Source organism: Protopterus annectens, chromosome 8.part0 (genome assembly GCF_019279795.1).
Source record: "Protopterus annectens isolate FY-2018-M chromosome 8.part0, PAN1.0, whole genome shotgun sequence".
In the NCBI taxonomy this organism is placed as follows: Eukaryota; Metazoa; Chordata; order Ceratodontiformes; family Protopteridae; genus Protopterus; species Protopterus annectens.
Window position 1 is genome coordinate 1,210,382,239 of NC_056741.1, and position 22,512 is coordinate 1,210,404,750.

The 22,512-nt window shown below is 44.2% G+C and overlaps 1 protein-coding gene across 1 annotated transcript in view; it reads left to right on the forward strand.

The window, feature by feature from the left end:
* Positions 1-22,512, forward strand: part of RPS19 (ribosomal protein S19) — a 181,144-nt gene that overhangs the window by 29,263 nt on the left and 129,369 nt on the right. Inside the window, exons 3-4 of the mRNA XM_044080714.1 lie at positions 3,708-3,808; positions 6,794-6,977. Of these exons, the coding sequence (XP_043936649.1) occupies positions 3,708-3,808; positions 6,794-6,977 (285 nt within the window). The remainder of the gene's footprint in view (positions 1-3,707; positions 3,809-6,793; positions 6,978-22,512) is intronic.

A 22,512-nucleotide genomic window follows, 5' to 3' on the forward strand; every position in this document is an offset into this window, starting at 1 on the left:
ACTCCCCCCCCCCCCCCCTCCTTTTCTGGTTCGGTCCAAGTTTTGGGGCCGAAAAGCATGGTATAAGGTATAACCTGGCAGTGCTGGGGTGCTCTCGGGAGCCTTGAACCAGGTTTCTGTTACTGCACAGATATCTATGTTCTCCATGCTAAGGAGAGTTTAGAGGGCATGCATCTTGAGGTTTAGACTTCTGGCGTTGAGTAGCATTACTCTTAGTTTCTTATCCCTTGTGATACCTATGGAGGTGTCTTTTGAGCCTTGCCTAAAAAAGGCACTATGGGGGTAGCAAGAGCCTTTGCCAATATCCAAAAGCCCATGGGTGACTGGTGCAAGCCATCCCTAGCGAAGCATCGTGGCTTGTCGAGCATGCCATCCCAGGCTGACTGGCATTGGATCCCCTTGGAATGACAAATACTTAAGCCAATTGTTGAAATTGATCATCTTGTCTTCATATTGTGGCATCATTCTTGGTGAGGGTAAGATGCTACTCAAGGTCAGGGTCATACCGGCCTGGGCCACATGCTCAGAGAGCTCCTCTGTCTCCATGTAGTCCAGGGAGGTACGTCTCGGGTCATTCACACCAGCATGGACAATGACGAGTCGTATTTGTACTTGCCTTGGAGTGACCTGAGTGCTTGTGTTATGTGGCGGATCCTAGCACCAGACAGGCAGCTCACCGTGACCTTCTCCTTGTTCAGCCTGGTGAGCGGGACGTCAGTGTGCCTGACGATAGTCACCTATTACAAGTGTATCAGGTGTGTTTTTTAGCCTTGAGGGCTGTGACTTCAGCACACTGGCTTTGTGAGCTGTGTGTTGCACGTGTTTTGTTTTGGGGTAACGGTTGCTTGGGTGTCTGCTTTGGAGGTCTCTGCTGCTAAGGCAGATTTTTATTTAGAGCCTACGAGTATGTTTTTGCGTGTTTGTGTGTTTGGTTTGCTGTCGTGGTAGGTCTATGTGAGACTGGAATTGTAGTGAGTGTGGTTTCCTTCTCCTGACAGGTTTCGCCAGTACTGAGTTGAGAGAGCTTAGCCTCCAGTTTGGCTATATGGTTGCATCTCTCACATGTGTTGGAATTTGTTGGGAGGAGGAGAGGGTTGTCTGTGTACATGAGGCAGTTGTAACATTGCCTCAAGATTCCCAGATTCACCAGCTGGACTGGAGAGGAGATTGACAACTGACCTTTGGACATGCTAGAATAGTATTGCGAATTCCTTTATAATTGAAAAAGGCCAATGGGGAACAAGGTACTCAAGGGGAGTTTGCGAGGGTGTAGTGCTTTTAATTTTTTAGTGCTGACTTTTATATAATTGCTTTAGTGAGCAAGTGCCAGGTAACTTAAATGCAATGTCTTACAGGTAACTTTAATGCAAAAATGACAAACTGTAACTTTCAAGTGAAACAAGGAAATAAGTACAGTAAGCAATGCAGATGTCACTGGGGATCCACAGAAGTGCTGAAAAGCCGCGGTTTAGGTGGAATTAGCGTTTCGGGGAAAATAAGCAAGCATACAAACAAAGCTAGATTCAGCAGGCTTGGATCTAGTCTATGCTACAGCAAACAAGGTGTACCAATTTAGTAAGAAACAGTTCAAATATGCAGGCACTATAAGCCTTTAACCAGAAATTCCCAGCCCAGAAGGGCAGAGTCCAGCCTCTCCTCCCACAAGAGTGCAGACCACGAACCTCCTTCATGTAAAATAACTGGCCTGAAGCCCAAGTGCTTAAACCAGAACTAATACACTTTTAGAATTACACACTGAGCCCTCCTCAGTCGGCAGTTCCCAATTTAGAAGGATGCCACTACAGTGCAGAGCACAAACCTTCTTAATGTAAAACAACTGGTCTGAAGCCCAAGTGCTTAAACTAAAAGGCTTAGAGTGAGTTACACCAAGCAGTAATGAGTACTTTTAAGATGACGCAAAAGCAAAATTAAAGTAGGAAGAAACACAAATACAGTAAAAGCAGATTGTAAAATGGAATTGCTAATTTTCAACTTTTTTTTGGCAGTCGGTGATCAAGAAAATATAAAAAGTTTATTATGCATCCCACCTCAGGCGCTGTACGTTTATAAATATAAAGTGAAAGGGATGGATTGCTTGTTTGGGCAGTGTAAACCGTTACTACTGCCTCCAGCTATGTTTTAGAATTCTCCTTGTTGCTGATTATTTATTCTCAGACTGCCCCTTTTAACTGTCTGGAGTGAGTACTAGTTTGTTAATGCAGAGATGTTGGTACTTTAAAAGGGAAATAAATATGTAGGTGTTCTTTTCCAGTATAGGTACATCTTGGTGTTCATTAATTCAATTTAGTGTTTTGCTCTTAACTTGGTGTGTAAGGGATATTTTTTCCCTTGTGGAAATAAGTGCTTTGTGCTACTGTATGGGTTCTGTGTTGTGTGGGGTTTTTTTTGTTGTGTTTTGTACTATCCTTCCAAGCCTTAGTCATGGCTGGAAAGGGTCCACTGATCATTTCTGTTACTGTTAACGTCTGCAAGCCCAGCAGACATGCCTTTGATTTCCTATCTGGATTTGTTTCCCATCATTCCATTTTAATTTTAAGTGGGCTAATAAAAGGGTGATCGGAAAAGTATTTGCAGTGCCCCTCCCTCAGCAGTACATAAAATAATGCAGCAGATGGATATTTTTACTTGCAGTATGCTGTTGAACTGTGTGGTTGTATACCCCAGGGCATTCATTATTGGGGGAGTAATTTTGTTTTTCGTAATGTCTTGTTTTTCCAAATACTGTTTGCAGTGCTTGAACCTATGTAGTCTAGTTGATGGAAGTGTGGCAGAGTGAAAATACACTAGCCATCCCCTGTATTGCTATGATGATAGGTTGTTCATGGGTGTGTGCTAGGCTAACTACCACTGGGGCATTAAGCCTAGCCTTGCATCCCAAATCTCATGACAAGTTCTGATACCCTTGATTGGGTGTAAGCATGTGCTTATGTGGATGCTCCAGGCTGTTGGATGTACCTGGTTATGGATGCTCCAGGCTGTTGGATGTACCTAGTTATGTACACACCAAAGTGGGAATTTTTACTTTTGTGATGGATTTGATGAATGCTGAATACGGTGGAATAATGACTTGGAAAACCTTGGTGCCATACTTTTGTTTGATTGCACAGCATAGCTTCATTTCCTAACTACAGTAGACACATAATGGTCATGGGTTAGATTACTGTCAGCAAGTCCCCAAATCCCTGGGCCTACTGTTAGTGGTGTCAATATGGTAGTATCCTTTGGGAAGTCATCCACATATTCCCTTTTTAACTGTAATGCATTTAGGTTTAGTACATGGCTCCTGTAAATGTTGTTTTTCTGTCAGCCCTTCCTGGAGAACATTAGTGTTAACGGGGGGGGGTGCTGACTTCTCCTTATTTGCAGTTTTCTGCATATTTTTGGTTAGGCAGAGGCCCTTGACATTGGCCTTTACCTCAGAGACCTGAATGCCAAATAGAGGCAGACCTAGGGCTATTTAAAGTTTTATAATTGCAAATAATGGTTTTTGTGTGATTAGTGCTTGTAGAAGCCGCTGTTTCACTCTGAATTTCTAAAAGTTATTACTCTATGGGTTTTGGTTGGTCTATCGACTTCACCAACTGGCTGTTATCCTAATTGAATGTCGTAAGATGCGCAATCCTGAATTTTTTAATTGGCAAGTAAAATTTGTTACAGTATAATGGTTTTGTTTTTGTTTCTTTTAGGACTGGTAAACTTAAGGTACCAGATTGGGTCGACACTGTTAAACTCGGAAAACACAAAGAACTAGCCCCATATGATGAGAACTGGTTCTATACAAGAGCAGGTAAGACACTATTTATTTATTGGAATAGTCACATCTGGGCACAAGTCCATTTTTAGCAGAGGCACCGGGGAGAAATACTGCATTTTGCCGTGAGTAGAAGGCAGTTTTAAAAGACTTGCGTAAACTGTCATATTACTAGTTGATCCAAAAGTAGTAAGTGTACATACATGGAATAGTAAATGAACATACCTGGAATTGTATGACAGATGTGAAGATTACAGTAAAATGTTGGCTAATATCAACTTAGTCTACTATCAAACTCTGCTGTAAATGGATATTGAGTAGGAGACTAATTATTGGATGGAGATGGTTACAGATTGAGTGTGTTGCGGTCCATGTAAGAGAGGGTAGTGGAGAAGTATAGATGCTAGATTGAAGAAGTGGTGACATTAAGGGCTTGGATTTTTTTTTTTTTTTTTTTTTTTTTTTTTTTAGTGAGGGAGACAGACTTGGCTCATTGCCTGTTTTGACTTTTGAAAAAAAATTGCCGTTTATCAGAACTTTTTCCATTTGAATTAAAGGAAGGGTTTGAAGAAAGTCTTGAAAGGTGATACAGAATTGGGTTTAGATGCGGGTAAATGGACTAATCCTTTGTACTATTTCTCGTTAGTCCTGTCACCCTCTGGGGCAAGCAAGTTTTGCTGGTATATGTCCAGTGAGTTTGCCACAGTCCTAAGCCAAACAAGTGTCGCCTCATGCCTTGTGTGCTTTTTGTTGCAGTAGTAACCATTGCGTGGATGGTTAGTAGACCAGGATGCCAGATACAGTTTGGTGAAGGGTCTGCAGGGAGGTGGTAAGGGTTAAATGAGTAGGTGAAAGCTAGTCGCCTTGTCTTTGTAGGCATAACTAGTTCTGATAGTAAAATATTTTTACTATCATGTTGGGGCTGGAGATAAGTGCACCACAGTCAGTTCAGTGTGTGACCCAAGTATAATAGTTGTCTGTTTTTAGCAGTTAAACCTATTAACAGTTTGTCTTTCAAATGTGTGCTGCTCCAGAAGGATGAAAAGCAGTTGTGTTTGCTAGCAGTCTAGGCTTAAATCTGTTTGCTAAAACTTTTTTCCTTAGTGTGCTTACTGCTCTTAAGGTGATTTTTAAAATTTGACTTGTACGAGAGAATTTCTCTCATTACATTTTGTTACAACACATCTTTGGCTCCTCTTGGCTGGGTGTTTTATTATAGTTGGTATAACTTCTGGTTCATAGGTTAGTACTAGGCTAACTCCCCTTGTGGGCCATTTTAAACCTAGCTAATTACCACATGCGAGAATCAAACCCTGCATCTTGTGCTTGTAAGGTAAGCACCTTAACCATTATGCCAACCTCCCACCCTGTTTTAAACTTTTGATCCTGCCACTTCCAAAACAAGTTGCCCCTTTTTCGCCAAGTATATATGGACTGATCCTTTTAGTAAAGTACTTGGAAGTGTCCCACATCACTTTTGACTTTTAACGGAATACAAATGTCTCCAACTCCAGCTGAACTTTACTCCATAGCATATCACCTAGTCCGAGGTGATTTCTGCCTAACATACAAAGCTATGCCAAACCCAGAACTGTTGGGACATGCTACACCTAAAGAAATCCCAATCCCTCTGACAACGCACTGTAGAGACCTAAACCTTGTCACCGCAATAAATGGAAAATGCTGGTGGGATATATTCTGTCCCAGAGACTCCCCATACTCTGGAACAAACTACCTATTTATGTCGAGCAGAGTTCCTCACTAGCACTCAAAAGTCTTGAGTGGATGGGAAATAGGAAATTCTTCCTGGGGATCACTTCTGTGGCCCTGATAGACAGTGGCACAGGAAAATAACCTTGTGTGGTGAAAGCCAGGGAACCTTTTTGGCTAGGCTTACATAGGCCCTTGGGCAGATAGCCTAGTTACCTACCTATGAATCTTTAATCTTTGATTTGGTCACTAATGCAAGATGACAAAAATGGAAAGGATCTGCATTACTGGCTAAATTGCCTGTTGGCCTCCCAAGTGTCTTCATTCCAACCAATGAGCGTTGTTTGGCTGGCCTCCGGGTGTCTTTGGAAGTTGGGAGAGTCAAAGTTGCATATTGCATGACCTAATCATTTTGAAGAGAGACTGAAAAAGGAACTTCTCTCTGATAATCTTGGGTCTCTGCTACCAATGTGCTGTACTATTAGATTGCCAGATTATTAATTTGGTTGATTTTAATGTTGGAGGGTGCATGATTGATATTCTTAAAGGTTCTTGAGAGAAGCATTGTGGTTGAAAATTACAAAAATGTGAGTTATTTGAGGTGTAGTAGAAATATCCAGAGTTTCTTGGCCCCCAGATCAGCAAGTTTTGTATCTTTCTGTTGCTGCAGTTCAGTAACATTTGAGGGGTTGTCACCTTGATTGTCAAACTTTGTAGTATGTTTTTTGTTAATGTTTTGCTGTGGTTCTTAACCATGATTTCACTTGTTTTATGCTTCCTCTGCCCCCCCCCCCCCAAAAAAAAAATGTGGCAGCATCTGTGGAGCCATAGATAGCGCACTCTTCTTTATTAAAGAAGGCCATGGATTCTTTTCCCACAAGTGGATTAATTGCAGACACTGATGCAGCATAAGAAGGGTGCTGCACTCCTGCATGTGTTGTCCTTCGGGTGAGAGGTTAAACGGGTCCCATCTGCTAGAGTTCACAATAGCTTAGGTGGATGTACAAGATCAAGTGGTATCTACTGAAAAGAGTAGGGGGTAGTTCCTCATTGTCTTGACCAGTACTACCTTTGGTCCTTGGGACTAACCTAGTCAACAAAAGATAAATAGGTACATGGTTATAGGGTAGATTATTGCACAGTGCAACTGACTCGTGTCCCTTCACTTAGTTGAAGTGCTTCTTGTCTACTGAATGAAAATGTGGGTGCAAGACTGCATGTCTTCTGTAAAACTCTAGCATGATTCCACTTAAAATTGCATTTGTTTTATTTCTAAAAGACTGCTTGTTTACAAAGATAATTTTCTTTCAGCCTCCACCATCCGCCATATCTATTTGCGTAGTGGTGTTGGTGTTGGGTCCATGACAAAGATTTATGGTGGTCGTAAGCGTAATGGAGTACGACCAAGTCACTTCAGTAGAGGATCCAGAAGTGTTGCCAGAAGAGTCCTCCAGGCACTTGAGGGACTCAAGATGGTGGAAAAAGATCCAAATGGGTAAGTAATGTGAAGCCCTGACTTGTTTTGTTTTATACATCAAAAATAGGCCCTCGGGCCTCTGCTGAAAATGGACTTGTTATCCAGCCAGACTAGCCCGCTCAACAAATGTAAAATAAAATACACCGACAGAATAACATGGGGTTGTGAAGTGGTTCTCGTTGCAAAACTGAAATTTTCTAACTTGTGCATTATGACCCCAGTGTGTAATCTTGATTTTAGAATGGTGACAGTAGGCAACAGATGTGAGAAGTCTAAAGCCTTGACTAAAACGCCGCCAGGATAAAATGTGATGGGGAGGGTTCTGTGGTCAAAGTAGAACATAAAGGTACTTGAATGGCAAAATGGAATGTTAAAAGGGGTGTAACCTGGGGCAGTGCTTGAATAACTTATGATGGCGGCAAAATGGAATGTTAAAAGGGGTGTAACCTGGGGCAGTGCTTGAATAACTTATGATGGCTACATTTGTACAGGGGGCTTAAGTAGCTGTTGAGGTCTTCTAGGTGGTGGTCTTTCAAATACATGAAAATGTATGAACCTTGCAGGACTTCTCGTTTAACAAGGAGTGCAGAGGACTTTCAGTAGGCAGAGGTATTGAGTGTATTGCTTAAGGAGTTAAGTCATTTTTAGTCATTTTAGTTTGTCTGCTTCTACAGCTTTCACTTGTGGGCAGAATTTTTTTGCCACTTACCCTTAGATCCTTGGGTGACTCCTGAGACCATAATTTAACCCATGGGATTAATTTGTGAAATAGCAGTTGTTACTGATTGAGAAATTAGAAATCAGTCAGTCAGAAATTAGAAGTCCGAAATGAGTGTAACAGTTGAGGGGACTAGTCATGGCATATTCTGCTGTATTAAGGGATGGGAAGTTTACTTTGACAGGTCTGTAGTATTGCAGTTGTGGGGGTGGGACTAGGAGAGATTTTGTTACTTAGACTGTTGCAGTCATCTTGCCTTTAAGCAGGGTGGTTTAGAGCTGTCTTAGGGATGGTTCTTTAAGTATCTATGCGCAAGAATTGACTTTGCTAGCCACACTGTTAACAGCATCTTGCGATAGAAAGAAGGGCTCAGCCTTAAAAACTTGGGAAAGCTAATGAAGTGGGCAAATAGCAAGTAGAATTCATGGTGCAGTGTGCTGAAGTTTTGCTGCACTTTTTGTATTTTGCCAGAAAAAATTCACTTGGGTGTAAGGACTTCTTTTTATGGGTGTGACATTTAGCATTTTCTGATTCATTGTCATGCCCAGACTTGCATGTTCAGGCATGTGGAGATAAGAGCGAGCAATCCGTGAACTACAGGATAAATAAAATTGGCAGCCTAAAACCTTAATCCCTACTGTCAGACTCCTTGGTCGTCCAAAGGTAGTTGTATGCATTTTGGGGGAGGGGGGGTAACTTCAGTGTCTGTCACTCAGAAGTCCAGTGCCCTGGGTCTTTAAGCTGGCGGCACTGACGTTTTTGCCTTGTGTAGTAGAACAAGCATACTGCTAGTAGCAAGTGTTTTAAAAGAAAAAAAATTCTTTCTGATCAGTGATATAGGACTTTGCCTTGGCATGAGAACACTACTATGTTTGATATCCAGGTGGACTGGTAGGTTTCCTTGCATTTCACTGTAAGAGAAAGATCAGAACAAAATTGTGCGTAAGTTTACATAATTTGAAGTGGGGGGGTATAAGATTATTCATTTTGTGGGTTTAGAAACAGTTTGAAGGCACATCACAAAGTTCACTGGCTTGAATAATAAGTTATCCATTTTTCTCTTTGTATTACTAATTAGTAGTCATTTTTGTGGAATGCAATAATAGCATAGTTGGTGTGAATTTTGCTTTTGCATAGTTTTTTTTGTAAAGGATAGATGTTCTTTATCTCACATTGCTGCAGTCCTAACACTTGGGTAGTCCGCTGTCCTCGGTCGGCCCGAATATCAGAGTATAAGGCTGACGTCGGTCAAGGCGCATTTGACTGACATCGGAACGTCAGGGTACAAATGCGCATGACCGACGTCATATCCTCAGTCTTTTTTGCCGCATGGTCCGATGCAGAAGCAGTGTTGCAAGTGCCGTTCGGCATTCTGAAATTTTTCGAATTCGGAGTTTCAGACCGAAGTCAGAGTTGGTTGAGTACCCCGTTGGGGAATATTTTGGTTTTTTCTTGCCTCAGTGCTTTACCGGATGTCAGAAAAAGTGAATAACTGTATTTCTTGTGGGAAACAGATACCGCATAGGGATTACCATAATTTGTGTATACCTTGTTTGGGTCCTGAGCACGACGTTGTTGGGTGTCGCTTTTGTGCTAGGTTCAATAAACGCACTATTAAGCGCAGATTAGATTGTGCCAGGTTGGTCTTTGGGAAGCATTGCAATTACAATATGCCGTCGGATGCTCCGACGCCGGCTTCCTCAAAGAAGCGTAAAGAGAAGGCAGTCAAACCTAGGTTAGAGGAGTCGTCCGAACCGGACGCCGGTTCTTTAGAGGCGTCAGTGGAACCGGTGGTTCCGACGGAGGCCTCTCTGGAGTCCCAGGGAGAAACTTTACTTTTACAGGATGTGGCCTCCCAGGAGGCAGGTCAGGCTGTAGGGGCTTCTCAGGTAACTGTACTCCCCTCCCTTCCTAAGGTGTCTAGGCCCTCTCTTTCTGCCTCCAAGGCTTCTCCTAGGGGCAGGTCTAGTTTAGCTTCTGTGGGTGTCACTCCTAGTTCTTCAGGTTCTGTGCCCAAGAAGCACATGCTTAAAATGGCAGAAGATTTAATTACTTTAATTAGAGGCTCTATGCCCCCTCCTGATAAGAGGCCTAGGATGGAACCAGTGTTGGGGGATTATGAGCAGGCTTGGATGTGTCTGAGTCTTGCTGAAGACTTGCAGGAGTATTCTCCTTATTCTGATTCTGATGTGGATGATTCTACTCCTTCTGCTTCTCCTCCTGAGGATTTTTCTTTTTCAGAGACTCTTCATTCCATGAGAGAGCATTTTAAATGGGAAGGTCAGGATTTCTCTGATTCCAGGAAAAGGCTTAGGGAATTTTTGTTTTTACCCCAGCATAGGCCTTTGGCTATTCCTCCTGTTCTGAATGTGGTGGAAGATGTGTTTGCAGAGGCTTCTCTGAATCATGATTCTTTGCCTCCTGCGCCTGTTAAGCCAGATAGGTATTACAGGGTGCCTGAAGCTCATAAGTATCTTTTTAAGAGTCCTAGGGCAGACCCAGAAACCGTTAGCCAGGGGCCTAAGGGTGTTAAGGCTTCTGTTGTCAAGAATCCTGTTCCTGCAGATAGAGGCCAGGGCCTTGGATAGCTGGGGCAAGAAAGTTTATACTTCTTCCACTCTAGCCATGAGAGCTTTGAATTGCCAGTTTCACATGTTGAAATATCAAAATTATCTCCTTTCACAATTGAAGTCTAAGGTTGATGCTCTGGCGGAAGGTATTGATTGTAAAGAGTTACAAGATTTAGTGCATGTTTCTGAACAGGTTGGTAAGCATTCTTTGCAATGTGGTTTTTATGCTGTACAGGCCTCGTCTAGGGTGGCTGCTACTGGGTCAGTTCTTCGCAGGCATGCCTGGCTGAGGGATCAGAATTTATCTGACCATGTTAAAACAAGGATTTTGGATGCTCCTTTACAATCTGATGTCTTGTTTGGTTCTCCTGTTGAGGCAGTTTTGAAGAAAATGGAGGACAAGGCTAAGTCTATGCAGACTGTTAAAGATTTCTTGCAGGTTCAGCCTCCTAAGTTTAGTAGAAATTGGCCTACTAAGGGGTGGACGTATCCTTCTTATGATTCCCAGTCTAGGGGTAGATCTAGACGTGGCAGGGGCAGAGGTCAGGGCTCTTTCAGGCCTAGAACAGGGAGTTCTCCTGCACAGTCTTCGGGTGAGGGCAGGGGTCAGTCCTTTCGTAAGCAGACCCAATGACCTACCTTTTCAGCTGCCAGAACCTTCTCGCCTGGCAGCACCTTTGGGAGGAAGGTTGGCACTTTTCAAAGAAAATTGGAGTTTAATTACCCAAGACAGATGGGTATTGGATATCATACTCCACGGCTACAGGTTTTATTTCCATACCTTGCCTCCTTTCAAAGGCATGACAGACATTCCTCCTCAACAAAGAATAGAGGCTCAAAAGCAAATTTCTCTTACTCCAATTAGGGGCCATACAGCCGGTTCCTATGTCAGAAAGGGGCTTAGGATTTTATTCTCGCCTGTTCCTAGTACCAAAAAAGGGGAACACGTGGAGACCAATTTTGGATTTATCTATCCTCAACACTTATCTGGACATTCCCAAGTTCAAAATGTTGACGTTACAACAGCTTTTACCTCTGCTGGGCAAGGATCACTGGATGGTAACTTTGGATCTCAAGGAGGCTTGCCTCCATGTTCCTATCAGACTAAGTTGCAGGAAATATCTCCGTTTTCGGACTGGGACTTCTCACTATCAGTTCTCTGCATTGCCCTTTGGCTTATCTACTGCGCCCAGAGTATTCACGAAAGTTCTGGCTCCAGTGATAGCTTTCTTCAGGCTAAAAGGAATACAGATCTATCCTTATTTGGACGATTGCCTGATTCTGGCTCAAGGACAAGCTTCTTCAGCATTTGGAATATGTGATAGCAGTGCTAAGATGCCTGGGGTATTCTGTGAACGAAATAAAGTCCAGTCTAGTACCCTCTCAAGACATGTGCTTTCTGGGTGTAAGACTGAATACAGCATCCCAGATGGCCTTTTTAACCCCGGACAAACAAAAGAATCTTTCCCTGTACTTCCATCAACTATCTCTTCAGTCCGGGCTGACTGCAAGGACAGTCCTTCAAGCCTTAGGGTTCATGGCATCTTGTATTCTGGTGCTTCCCAATGCCAAACTGCATATGAGGAAGCTGCAATGGTATCTCAAAATGTATGGACACAGCACTGCCAGGATCTAGACACTGTCATTCATATAATACCTTGCATTCAAAAGGAATTTTTGTGGTGGGCTCAGGAATGTCACCTAAACAAGGGACACTCTGTGACCCGGCCAGAGGCGAGTCAGATTTTAACGACAGATGCCTCAGACAAAGCTTGGGGAGCTCATCTAAATGGAAAGTGGATACAAGACAAGTGGCCTGTCAGACTACAGCATCTACATATCAACTTGAAGGAGATGTTAGCAGTCCAGTTTGCATTAATAGCTTTCAAGGATTTACTACTTCCAGGGCAGGTGTTGATTCTAACAGACAACACAACTGTCATGTGGTACATCAAGCAAGGGGGAACACATTCTTATCCTCTATGCAGGCAAGCAATGATTTTGTGGGAGACTGCTCTCAGTTTGCAACTAAATCTTCAGGCAAGGTTTCTGCCGGGAGCACAGAACTCCTTAGCAGATGTATTAAGCAGGCAAATCATGGATCCCCACGAGTGGAAACTGGATCTTCATGTATTTCAGAAATTGACAGTGTCATGGGGAACTCCAGACATAGATCTGTTCGCTTCTCCACTAAACCACCAGCTGCCAAAGTTTTGCACGAAAAGGTTTCATCCCACAGCTTGGAAAGTGGATGCTCTTTCTTTCAGTTGGAAAAATCTTCATGTGTATGCCTTTCCACCTCTGCCTCTCCTCCCAAAGGTACTTCTGAAGGTCAGACAGGACAAACCAAGGATGATTTTGATAGCTCCAGATTGGCCTCGACAGCACTGGTACCCATTACTGAGAAGTCTAGTACGGAAGCCTCCATGGCCTTTGCCTTTGATTCCACACCTGTTGTCCCAGGAGGACAGTCATTTGCTCAATGTCAAACTTCACTCTCTTCACCTAACAGCCTGGCATATTCTGTTTTGAATCATAGAGGGTCTCATCTTCCACAACAAGTTTTGAATGTAATTTTGGAAGCTAGAAGGCCTAGTACAAGGAAAGTGTACGCAGATAAATGGAAGAGATTTTTATTTTGGAGTGCAGCAAAAGATTTGGATGTTTCTGAGCCTAATTTAAGTGTGGCTCTTCAATATCTTACTGAGTTATTGGACAAAGGTTTGTCCTTCTCTTCTATTAAGATTCATGCTGCAGCAATTTCAGCTCACTACGACTGTGACCCACCATTGTTTTCTCATCCTTTGTTCAAGCAATTTCTTAGAGGGGCAAAGAATATAAGACCCCCACGAAGAGCTCCTACTCCTGCTTGGGATCTCAATTTTGTGTTGGAGAAACTCACTCTACAACCTTTTGAGCCTGCAGCTACTGCTGAGTTGAAATATTTGTCATGGAAGACTGCTTTTTTGTTGGCCATTACCTCTGCAAGAAGGGTTTCTGAATTGCAGGCCCTTATGGCAGTTGAGCCTTTCTTGATTTTCCATAAGGATAGGGTATCTTTACGTACTAATCCTTCCTTTATGCCCAAAGTGGTCTCTAGTGTGGCTTTAAACCAAACTATTCATTTGCCTACTTTTTATGCAAATCCCCAAAATAAAGGGGAAAAGATTTTGCACACTTTGGATGTACACAGGCAGTTGAGATATTATTTGGACAGAACTAAAGGGTTCAGTCAGTCTCAGCAGTTATTAGTTTCTTTTGCTTTGTGTTCTCAGGGCAAGCCCGTGTCAAAACAAACTATTTCTAAGTGGATTGGGTTTTGCATTGCTTTCTGTTATTCCCATCATGGCAAAGAGATTCCAGCTGGGATTAGGCCTCATTCCACTAGGGCTACTGCCACTTCAACAGCTTTTTTGAGAGGGGTGGCAACTAAGGATATTTTGGAGGCAGCTACTTGGAGTTCAGTGCATACTTTCTCTAGGCATTACCACCTTCCACTGTACTCTAAATCCAGGGCTGGTTTTGCCACTGCTGTATTGCAGGGCATTTTGGCAGCGCCTGCTTCATTATAGTTAGCCATCCTCCCTTACCTCTGCTTTGGGATTCTACCCAAGTGTTAGGACTGCAGCAATGTGAGATGAAGAACATAGTACAGTTTTGTACCTGCCATAAATGTAGATGTTCGAAGATCCACATTGCTGCAGTCCAATTTACCCTCCCTCCTTCCCCTCTGTAGTTTGAGGCGGTTGTGTGGGCTGGGTTATCAAGCTGAGGTATATGGTATATTGTATATATTGTACATAGTTTTTGTGTTAGGTTAGTTGGTTGTTTGGTTGTTGTCTATGGGTTTTGACCTTTCTTTTTAGGGTCTTCTGACATCTGGGGCAAGAAAAGACTGAGGATATGACGTCGGTCATGCGCATTTGTACCCTGATGTTCTGATGTCAGTCAAATGCGCCTTGACCGACGTCAGCCTTATACTCTGATATTCGGGCCGACCGAGGACAGCGGACTACCCAAGTGTTAGGACTGCAGCAATGTGGATCTTCGAACATCTACATTTATGGTAGGTACAAAACTGTACTTTTACTGGTTTTGTACTTGGTCTTCACCTTTTCTGAGCTGCTACTTTTACTTTTTGTTTCATACTAGAGTGAACATTTTTCATTTTCATGTTGGTTATGAATTCCTGCTAATGTGGTTTTGTGTTGCCAACATCCATTCCTCGTCCATTCTGTAAGTCTCCTGTGTGTTTTGTATAGATGGTGTTCTGACTTGCTGTAGTTAATAAGTAAATTGCAAATCTGACAGGGAACCAATAGGTCCCATTAAGTTTTTTTTAGGCCTTTTAGGGGCTGCAGTTTTGAGTCTTCCCCATATCCACTCCCTCCACAAATGACTGCATGCTTCCATTGTATTTGTAGGTGTGTATTGGCCTCCCAGGAAGTGTTATTCCTGTTTCACTGTGGCAAATCCTGAGTTGTGGAATTTCCTGCCATGGAAGCCCTTGGCCGGCTTGACTACCAGAGAAAAATTTCTCTCCAACAGTCAGCAGATGTCAGTATGCTCTGTTATAAGGGGAGTTGGCCAGAGCCATGACATCTGTTCTTTTTTGCCTTTGGACCCGAAACCGAGTTCCAGTCAGTCTATCGGTTGGTCCGCACCAGAGAAAGAAGACTCCAGAAAGTGGGGTACCCTGTTGGGGAGCCACTTTTGCATTTTTTGGGTAATGTCTGAGAAAATGACTTGTCTCTGTTGTGGTAAACTGATTCCCCACATGGTGTTCATTTCTTTGCTTGGGACTCGTGTGACGTTCCCAACTGTCTTTTTGTGCCATATTTAGTAGTAGGACCGTTGGATGTAGGGCTGAGATTTTGTCTACTCACCTTAGTAAGTCATCAGGCCGTTCACATCTCTGGGGTCTGCCAGTTGATCTGAAGTTGATATCCCTAAGTGGAAAAGGGAGAGGGAAAAACATCCCAGGCTTGGGGCATCCAATGACTCCTGCTTTAGTCTGTTGGTCCTCCCAGGCTTACCACTGAAGAAGGTGAGTTGCAGCCCCCTTATGCAGCCTAGGTAGTGGTGCAGGTCCCTATCAAGACCCATTCGGAGTCAGATAATGCCTTTCTGTATCCTTTCAAGCTGTAGGATTGTTCAGTTGGATCTGAGACCACTTTGTAGGCCTCTGCTTCTGATTGCTAGAAGACCATTTTTCACTGTGCCAGGACATTGCAGCTACCTTTCATCCATGGGAGCTGGGCACCTGTTCATCTGATGTAGTTGTCTGACCCAAACTACTCCTAAAGAAGCAGTGACCTGTCAACCCCAGCCTACGCATAATCAGCAGGATATTGTGAAATTAGCTGAAGACCTAATCTCTCGTTCGATCCCGACCCCCCCCCCCCCAGTCCTCTCCAGGTAAAAGAAAAAGGGACACCCATCCAGAAGACCTTTCTTGCACTTTGAGTAAGATGAGGAATCTGCCATGAAGCGGTTTCCATTGCCTCATTTGGAGATTTGGACTCTTGAGGAGAAACCTGGCTTCTGCCTCCCCTCCAGAGTATATTTCCTTTGGGGAGACCCTGCACAAACACTTTGTGGGAAGTTCAAGATTGCCCTCAGTACAAGAAAAGCATTGGAGAATTTCAAAACCTCCCAGAACATAAAAACACGTCCTCTGAGGTGATGGAAGATGTTTCAGGACTCTGAAACCAGGCTCCATGTCTCCTGCTCTTGGAAAGCCCAAAGGGTTTTATAGGGTTCTGGATTCACACAAGAACCTCTTCAAGAACCCTGTCGCTGATCTCAAGGTTGTGATCCCTGACCCTAAGGGAGCCAAAACGGCTCCAAAACCCCCTTGCCCACATATAAAGTAGGACTCTAGACAGATTTGGCAAAGGTTTACACATCATCTACCCTGTCTGGGGGGCCTTTGTCAGTTCCACATGATTAAATACAAAAACTTCACTGGCTCAGATTATGCACAAACTTATGACCCTAGAAAATGAGATGGTCGGTTACTGGACCTTTGTAATTCCTACTCTGATAGCAAAACACTCCCTTCACTGTGGATGTGATGCTGTGGAAGCCTCCAGCAGGGATGCAGCTACAGCTTACGTCATCAGATGTACTAGTCCAAGTGAGTAGGCCCACCCAGAGCATGTAAAATCAAACCCTCCTAGACGCTCCTTTGGACAAGGACTTTCTTGTTGGTCCCAAGGCAAAGGTTGTAATCGAGAAAATGGAGGATAAGGCCAGATCCATGCAGCCCATTAAGGATTTTAAAGTAACAGAGAGAGACGCGCGCGCACAGAGAGAGACGCGCGCGCACAGAGACAGCCTTTCTAAGCATTGGTCCTTTCCTTCCCATTCTAAAACTGTGTTGGGAAAGGAACCAAAGGTCCACACAGTTGCATTCCGAAACAGCTAGACCAGAGAAGATCTAGACCTCAGGCCCCTGGCTGGAAGCAGCCACGACTCATCTGTGGTATTTCCTTCCCTCTCCCAGGCTAGTGGGAAGGCTGTGAACTGTTCCAAAAGAACTGGACCCTTAATACAACAGACCAGTAAATATTAAAGGGCTACAAACTCAAATTCAAGCAGCCCTTGAAGCAGTCTGGCTTCCCAGACATTCCCCCAAAACAGAGGCCTTGAGCTAAATAGTGATGCTATGCACACACAGCTCTGTAGAAAATTTTCCAGAACACCTAAAAGGAGGGTTTTACTCCAGACTTCTCTGGTACACAGGGAGGCATATGGCGGCCTGTATTGGACCGATTTACACTCTGCCAATTCCTACAGGTTCCAAAACTCAAGATGCTGACCTTTCATAAACTTTTGCCCATGATTTCTCCAAATGCTTTCATGCTTACCCTGGATTTAAGACCTGTATATATTCCGTAGAAGAATTGCACAGAAGCTACTTATGCTTCAGAGCAGGGTACCATCAGTTCTGTGCTCTGTCCTTTGGCTTGTCTGCTGCTCGCAGGGTCTTCACAAAATGCCTAACCCCTCTGATCTCCTTCTGCAGAAAAATAAGGGGTCCAGGTTCACCCTTATCTGGTCAGCTTACCTTATCCAGGCTACAAACCTGGCAAAACTCTGCTCAGACCTGCTTTTCCCCAGAACCTCTTAACTCCCACAGGTTTACCATCTATGCACAGAAACCCCGTTCTACTGATTTCTACTTTCCAGAAGGCCGCCTTTTCTCCAGACAAGGTCTCATTCCAGACCCAGTACTTCCAAAAAAAAATCATGGTCAGGGATTTCCTTACAGCCTGGGAATACCCAAGGGCATTGGGTTACATGGCCTTCTTGCATCCTCATCCCCCTGGCCAAGGCTACACATGGGAAACTTCAGTGATCCCCCCCGGGGCAAACACTTAACTATGGATTCCTCAGAAGTGGCATGGGGAGTCTGCTTACACTGCTCCCAAACCCAAGGGAAGTGGGACAACAAGTTCAGGAACAAACTTGCAAATTTTAAAGAACTTGTGGCAGTCAAAAAAGGTCTGATAGCCTTCTTCCAATAGAAATGGAAGCCAGGAGTACGACTAATGAAAACCGGCAATACCACAGTCATATAGTATGTAGATGGGGAGGACTTGCTCTTATTCTCTTTGCCGCCTAGCAGTGGATGTTTTGGAAACCGATGCACTCCCTGGGATTACACCTCTTGGCGCACAGTATGTCAAGTGTGTGAAACCAACTTAGCTGATCCACCTCAGCAGAAGCCTGTCAGACCATGAGTGTCCGGAAGTATTTCTCAGTATAGCCAAAAAATGGAGTCTCTCTAACGGACCTTTTCACCGCAAAGGAAAATGCTCAGTTCATAGGTTCATACTAGGCTATCTGCCCTGGGGCAATTATAAGCCTAGCCCGATTCTGTATGGCTTACGCCACCCCTTGATTTGAGTATACTGTGCCCTTTTTAAGGTTTAGTTTACTGTGCCTCTGTGTAATAGTGACACTGGAGTAATCCCTGGGACAAACCTACGATCCCCCATCCACTTATCGAGATTCTTCTTGAAGAGATTCAGTGAGGTGCTCTGCCTCACATGAACTGGAATTCTATTCCAGAGCGAAGGGAGCCTCTGGGTTATGAACTTGTCCCTCCAGCAAGTTCTATTTATTTCTGTGCTGAGGTTCAAGTCCCTCGCGTGTGGCTCTAAGGGATTTAGATTTACTGAGGTGGAGCATGTCCATTGATTTTGGATTTGACATAGCTTTGTATGTCCGGCATAGATCGCCTCGAAGTAGGCGGTATGCAACTGAGTAGAGCTGGAGTTTTTTTTACCTAGCAGCATATGGCATCTGTTTGAGACCCTTGATCCTCTTGGTGAGATACTTTTGGGGTCTTTCTAATTGCTGCAGGTGTCTGGTAAGGTACATCCCAAAAGGGGCATTGTATTCTATGATGGGCCTGATGAGGGATGAATAAAGGGGCACAATTACCTCTCTTGATCTAGATGTGAAACCCTTCATGATGAGGTGGGCCTGATGAGGGATGAATAAAGGGGCACAATTACCTCTCTTGATCTAGATGTGAAACCCTTCATGATGAGGTGGGCTATGTAGAAGGTCTTTCTAACCACTTTGGCAATGTGGTTTTCAAAGGAGAGATTGCTATCAACTTGGGTCCCCAGGTCCCTAATAACTTTCTCTGTACTTAATGGGTTTCCGCCTATGGTAATTTGTGAGCACATTGTTTTTGCCAAAGGGTATGACTATACATTTTTTGGCATTTGGCTTTAAACCATGGCGCTGGCACCAGTTATCTGTCTCTGAGACCTTTTTGAAGGATGTTTGTCAGCTGGAGAGTTGATTATGGTGCCCAGTTTGCAGTCATCTGCGAACTTGGTGAGCCATAGTCCTCCCACGTTTGCCTGTACCTCGGAAAAGTATATACCGAACAAGAGTGGTCCCAGGACAGAACCCTGTGGGACGCCACTTGTGACCGGTTTCGAGTCTGACATGGCTCCAGCAACTCTCACTCTGGGTTCTGTCTTTTGAGCCAGTTTGCGACCCATCTTGTGACATAAGGGTTTATATTTAAGCTGGATAGCTTATCTATGATGCCCGAATGGGGTATTGTGTCAAATGCCTTTGCAAGGTCCAGATAGGCTGTGGGGACTACCTTCCCTTCATCTATGGCTTTGGTGACTGTTTCAAAAAAGTCAACCAGGTTCAAAAGGCAGGATCTGCCCTTGACAAAGCCGAACTGGGTAGGATCTAGTGTCTGTAGGTCCCCAATGTCTTTGTTTATGAGCTCCATGATGATCCTCTCCATAGCCTTGCAGACTAAGCTAGTCAGGCTTATGGGGCGATAGTTTCCAGGGTCCGTAGAGGCTCCACCTTTGTGGAGTGGGACCACTGTTGCTGTACGCCTTTCTGTGGACACATCCTGTAGTGACGCTGAGATTGTATAGCTATTTTATTTGAGGGATTAGTTCCTCTTGTAGTTCATGTAGGACGCAACCTGGGACGCCATCTGGTCCCATGGAAGCAGTGTTTTTTGCTTTGGAGAGGGCAGCCGTCACCTGAGCATGTGAGATGTTTGGGAGGCAGCCCTCTGCCGGGATAGATACTTGCTCTTTTGGGGGGGGGGGGTGGAGAAGTTTGCACTGAACCTGTCTGCCAGGATATTGGCGATGTCTGTGGGTTCAGTGTATTTTTTGTCGTTCAGAATCAACTCAGAACAAGTCTGGGAGTTACATCCCAGGTTTCTAACATAACTGAAAAAAGCCTTATGATTGTCTTTGGTGTCCTGTGCAATTTTTCTCTCGAACCTGGCCTTGGAGGATTTTGAGGGATCGTAATTTTTTGCTAGTACTGATCAGAGATGCCTTCCCTATTAGGGATTTTGCTCTATCATGTAGTAGCTTCCTTCTGTTGTACAGTTTATTTATGGCAGGTGTCCACCAGACTGGACGCCTGCCTTTGGATGATTGGGTCTTGGTTTTGTTTGGGATAGCATGATCCATGCATTCCTGGAGATGTCCGTAGAATGCATTTATATAGGATTCTGCTGTTTGAGCTGTAGTTTCCACTGGCCCTGGGGCCTTGAAGGATTCCACTTCGGTTTTGAGAAGTTGGCTTTTGAGAAGTTTTTCACTGTGGTTTTCTGGGCTGGGGGTGGGGTCGGGATGTGGACATCCAGTGAAATTAATTTATGGTGTGATCTTGCCAATGAGGGATATACTTCTGGTGTGGAGCATAGTCCCCATGTTGGTAATGATCCGGTCTAGTATGTTGTCCCCTCTTGTGGGAGTGGTGACTAGTTGTTCCATAGCATTTGAGTTTATAATTTCCAGGAATCTTTGGGCTAAGGTGCTGGGCTTGAATAGTGCTTCCAGTCTGTTTGGGTAGTTGAAGTCGCCCAATATAATGGTGTTCGGTGAGATCTTCATGTTCTCCAATGTTTTCAGGAAAGCCGAATGGGATTCCTGACTTTGAGAGGGTGGTCTGTAGGATGCTATAAACTGAAAAGCAGTCTTGCCCACTGTTAGTTGCACATGGATGGTCTCCGATACTTCGTGCAAAGCCACTAACCTGGAGGTGTGGATATCCTTGATAAATATGGAAACTCGCCCTCCTTTTGTGGTTCGGTCTGGGTTTTGGGGACGAAAAGCATGATATGAGGTATAGCCTGGTAGTGCTGGGGTGCTCTCTGGAGCCTTGAACCAGGTTTCTGTCACTGCACAGATATCTATGTTCTCCATACTGAGGAGAGCTTCGAGTGCGTGCATCTTGAGGTTAAGACTTCTGGCGTTTAGCAGCATTACCCTTAGTTTCTTGTTCCTTGTGCTGTCTATGGGGGTGGGTTTGACTTTTGAGCCTTGCCTAAAAAAGGCACTATGGGGGTGGCAAGAGCCTTTGCCAATATCCGAAAGCCCAGTGGTGACAGGTGCAAGCCGTCCCTAGTGAAGCAACGTGGCTTGTCGAGCATGTCATCCCAGGCTGACAGACACTGGATCCCCTTTGACACCAACATTTTAGCCAATTGTTAAAATCGATCATTTTGTCTTTGTACTGTGGCATCATTCTAGGTGAGGGTAAGATGCTGCCCAAGGTCAGGGTCATACCAGCTTGGGCTACATGATCAGAGAGCTCCTCTCTCCATGTAGTCCAGGGAGGTACGTTTCAGGTCATTCACACCAGCATGTACAATGACAGTTGTATTTGCTTTGGAGTGACCAGAGTGCTTGCGTTGTCGGATCCTAGCACCCGACAGGCAGCTCACTATGACCTTCTCTTCAGCCTGGTGAGCGGGACGTCAGTGTGTCTGACAATAGAGTCACCTATAACGAGTATCAGGTGTGTTATTCAGCCTTAAGGGCTGTGGCTGCTTGGCACACTGACTTTGTGGGTTATGTGTTGTGTGTGTTTTGTTTTGAGGTAGCGTTTGCTTGGATGTCTGCTTTGGAGGTCTCTGTTGCTTAGGTAGATTTTTATTTAGAGCCTCCGAGTATGTTTTTGTGTATTTGTGTTTGGTTCGCTGATGTGGGACTGTGATACTGAAATTGTGTTGTGTGAGGTTACCTTCTCCTCCTGACTGGTTACACCAGTTTTGAGATGAGAGCTCAGCCTCCAGTTTGGCTAAGTAGTTGTATCTCTCACATAAATTTGAACCTGTTTGGAGGAGGAGAGGGTTGTCAGTGTACATGAGACAGTTGTAACATTGCCTCAAAATTCCCAGATTCACCAGCTGGACTGGAGAGGAAACCATTGACTGACCTTTGGACATGCTAGAGTAATGGAAACTGAATTTAAGACGGACCAATAGAGGACAGGATAATCGTAGAGAGTATAAGAGTAAGTAGTGCTTATGGTTTAATAGTGCTAACTTGTAGGATTACTTAATTGGACCAGTGAAGGACCTTAGAATGAGAATATGGTGTTTAAATTGAGAGAGAGCAGTTCTAAGGGAAAAAGTGAAGAGCAGACTTTGTGGAGCCAGGAATAGTTTAAACCCAATTAGGCAGCGCCGCCCGCTGTTCCGCTATGCTCAAAAACGTGCAAGAGAGGGTTTTAAGAGAGGAAGATGAAGGAGTTTTGGAATTGACCCAGAATGGCCAATAAAACTACAGTTTCAAGTCAGTAACCACTCCCACAGGGGCAGGCAGGCTGCTCAATGTTTTTCACTGCCACTGATCAACAGAGAGACTTTCCTTTAGCCCAAGCACAAAATGGCCTCACAAACTTACAAACAGTTCAAGAACAGCAAGCCTGTAACTGAACTTTTTTAAATCTCAGAAAAGTGGGA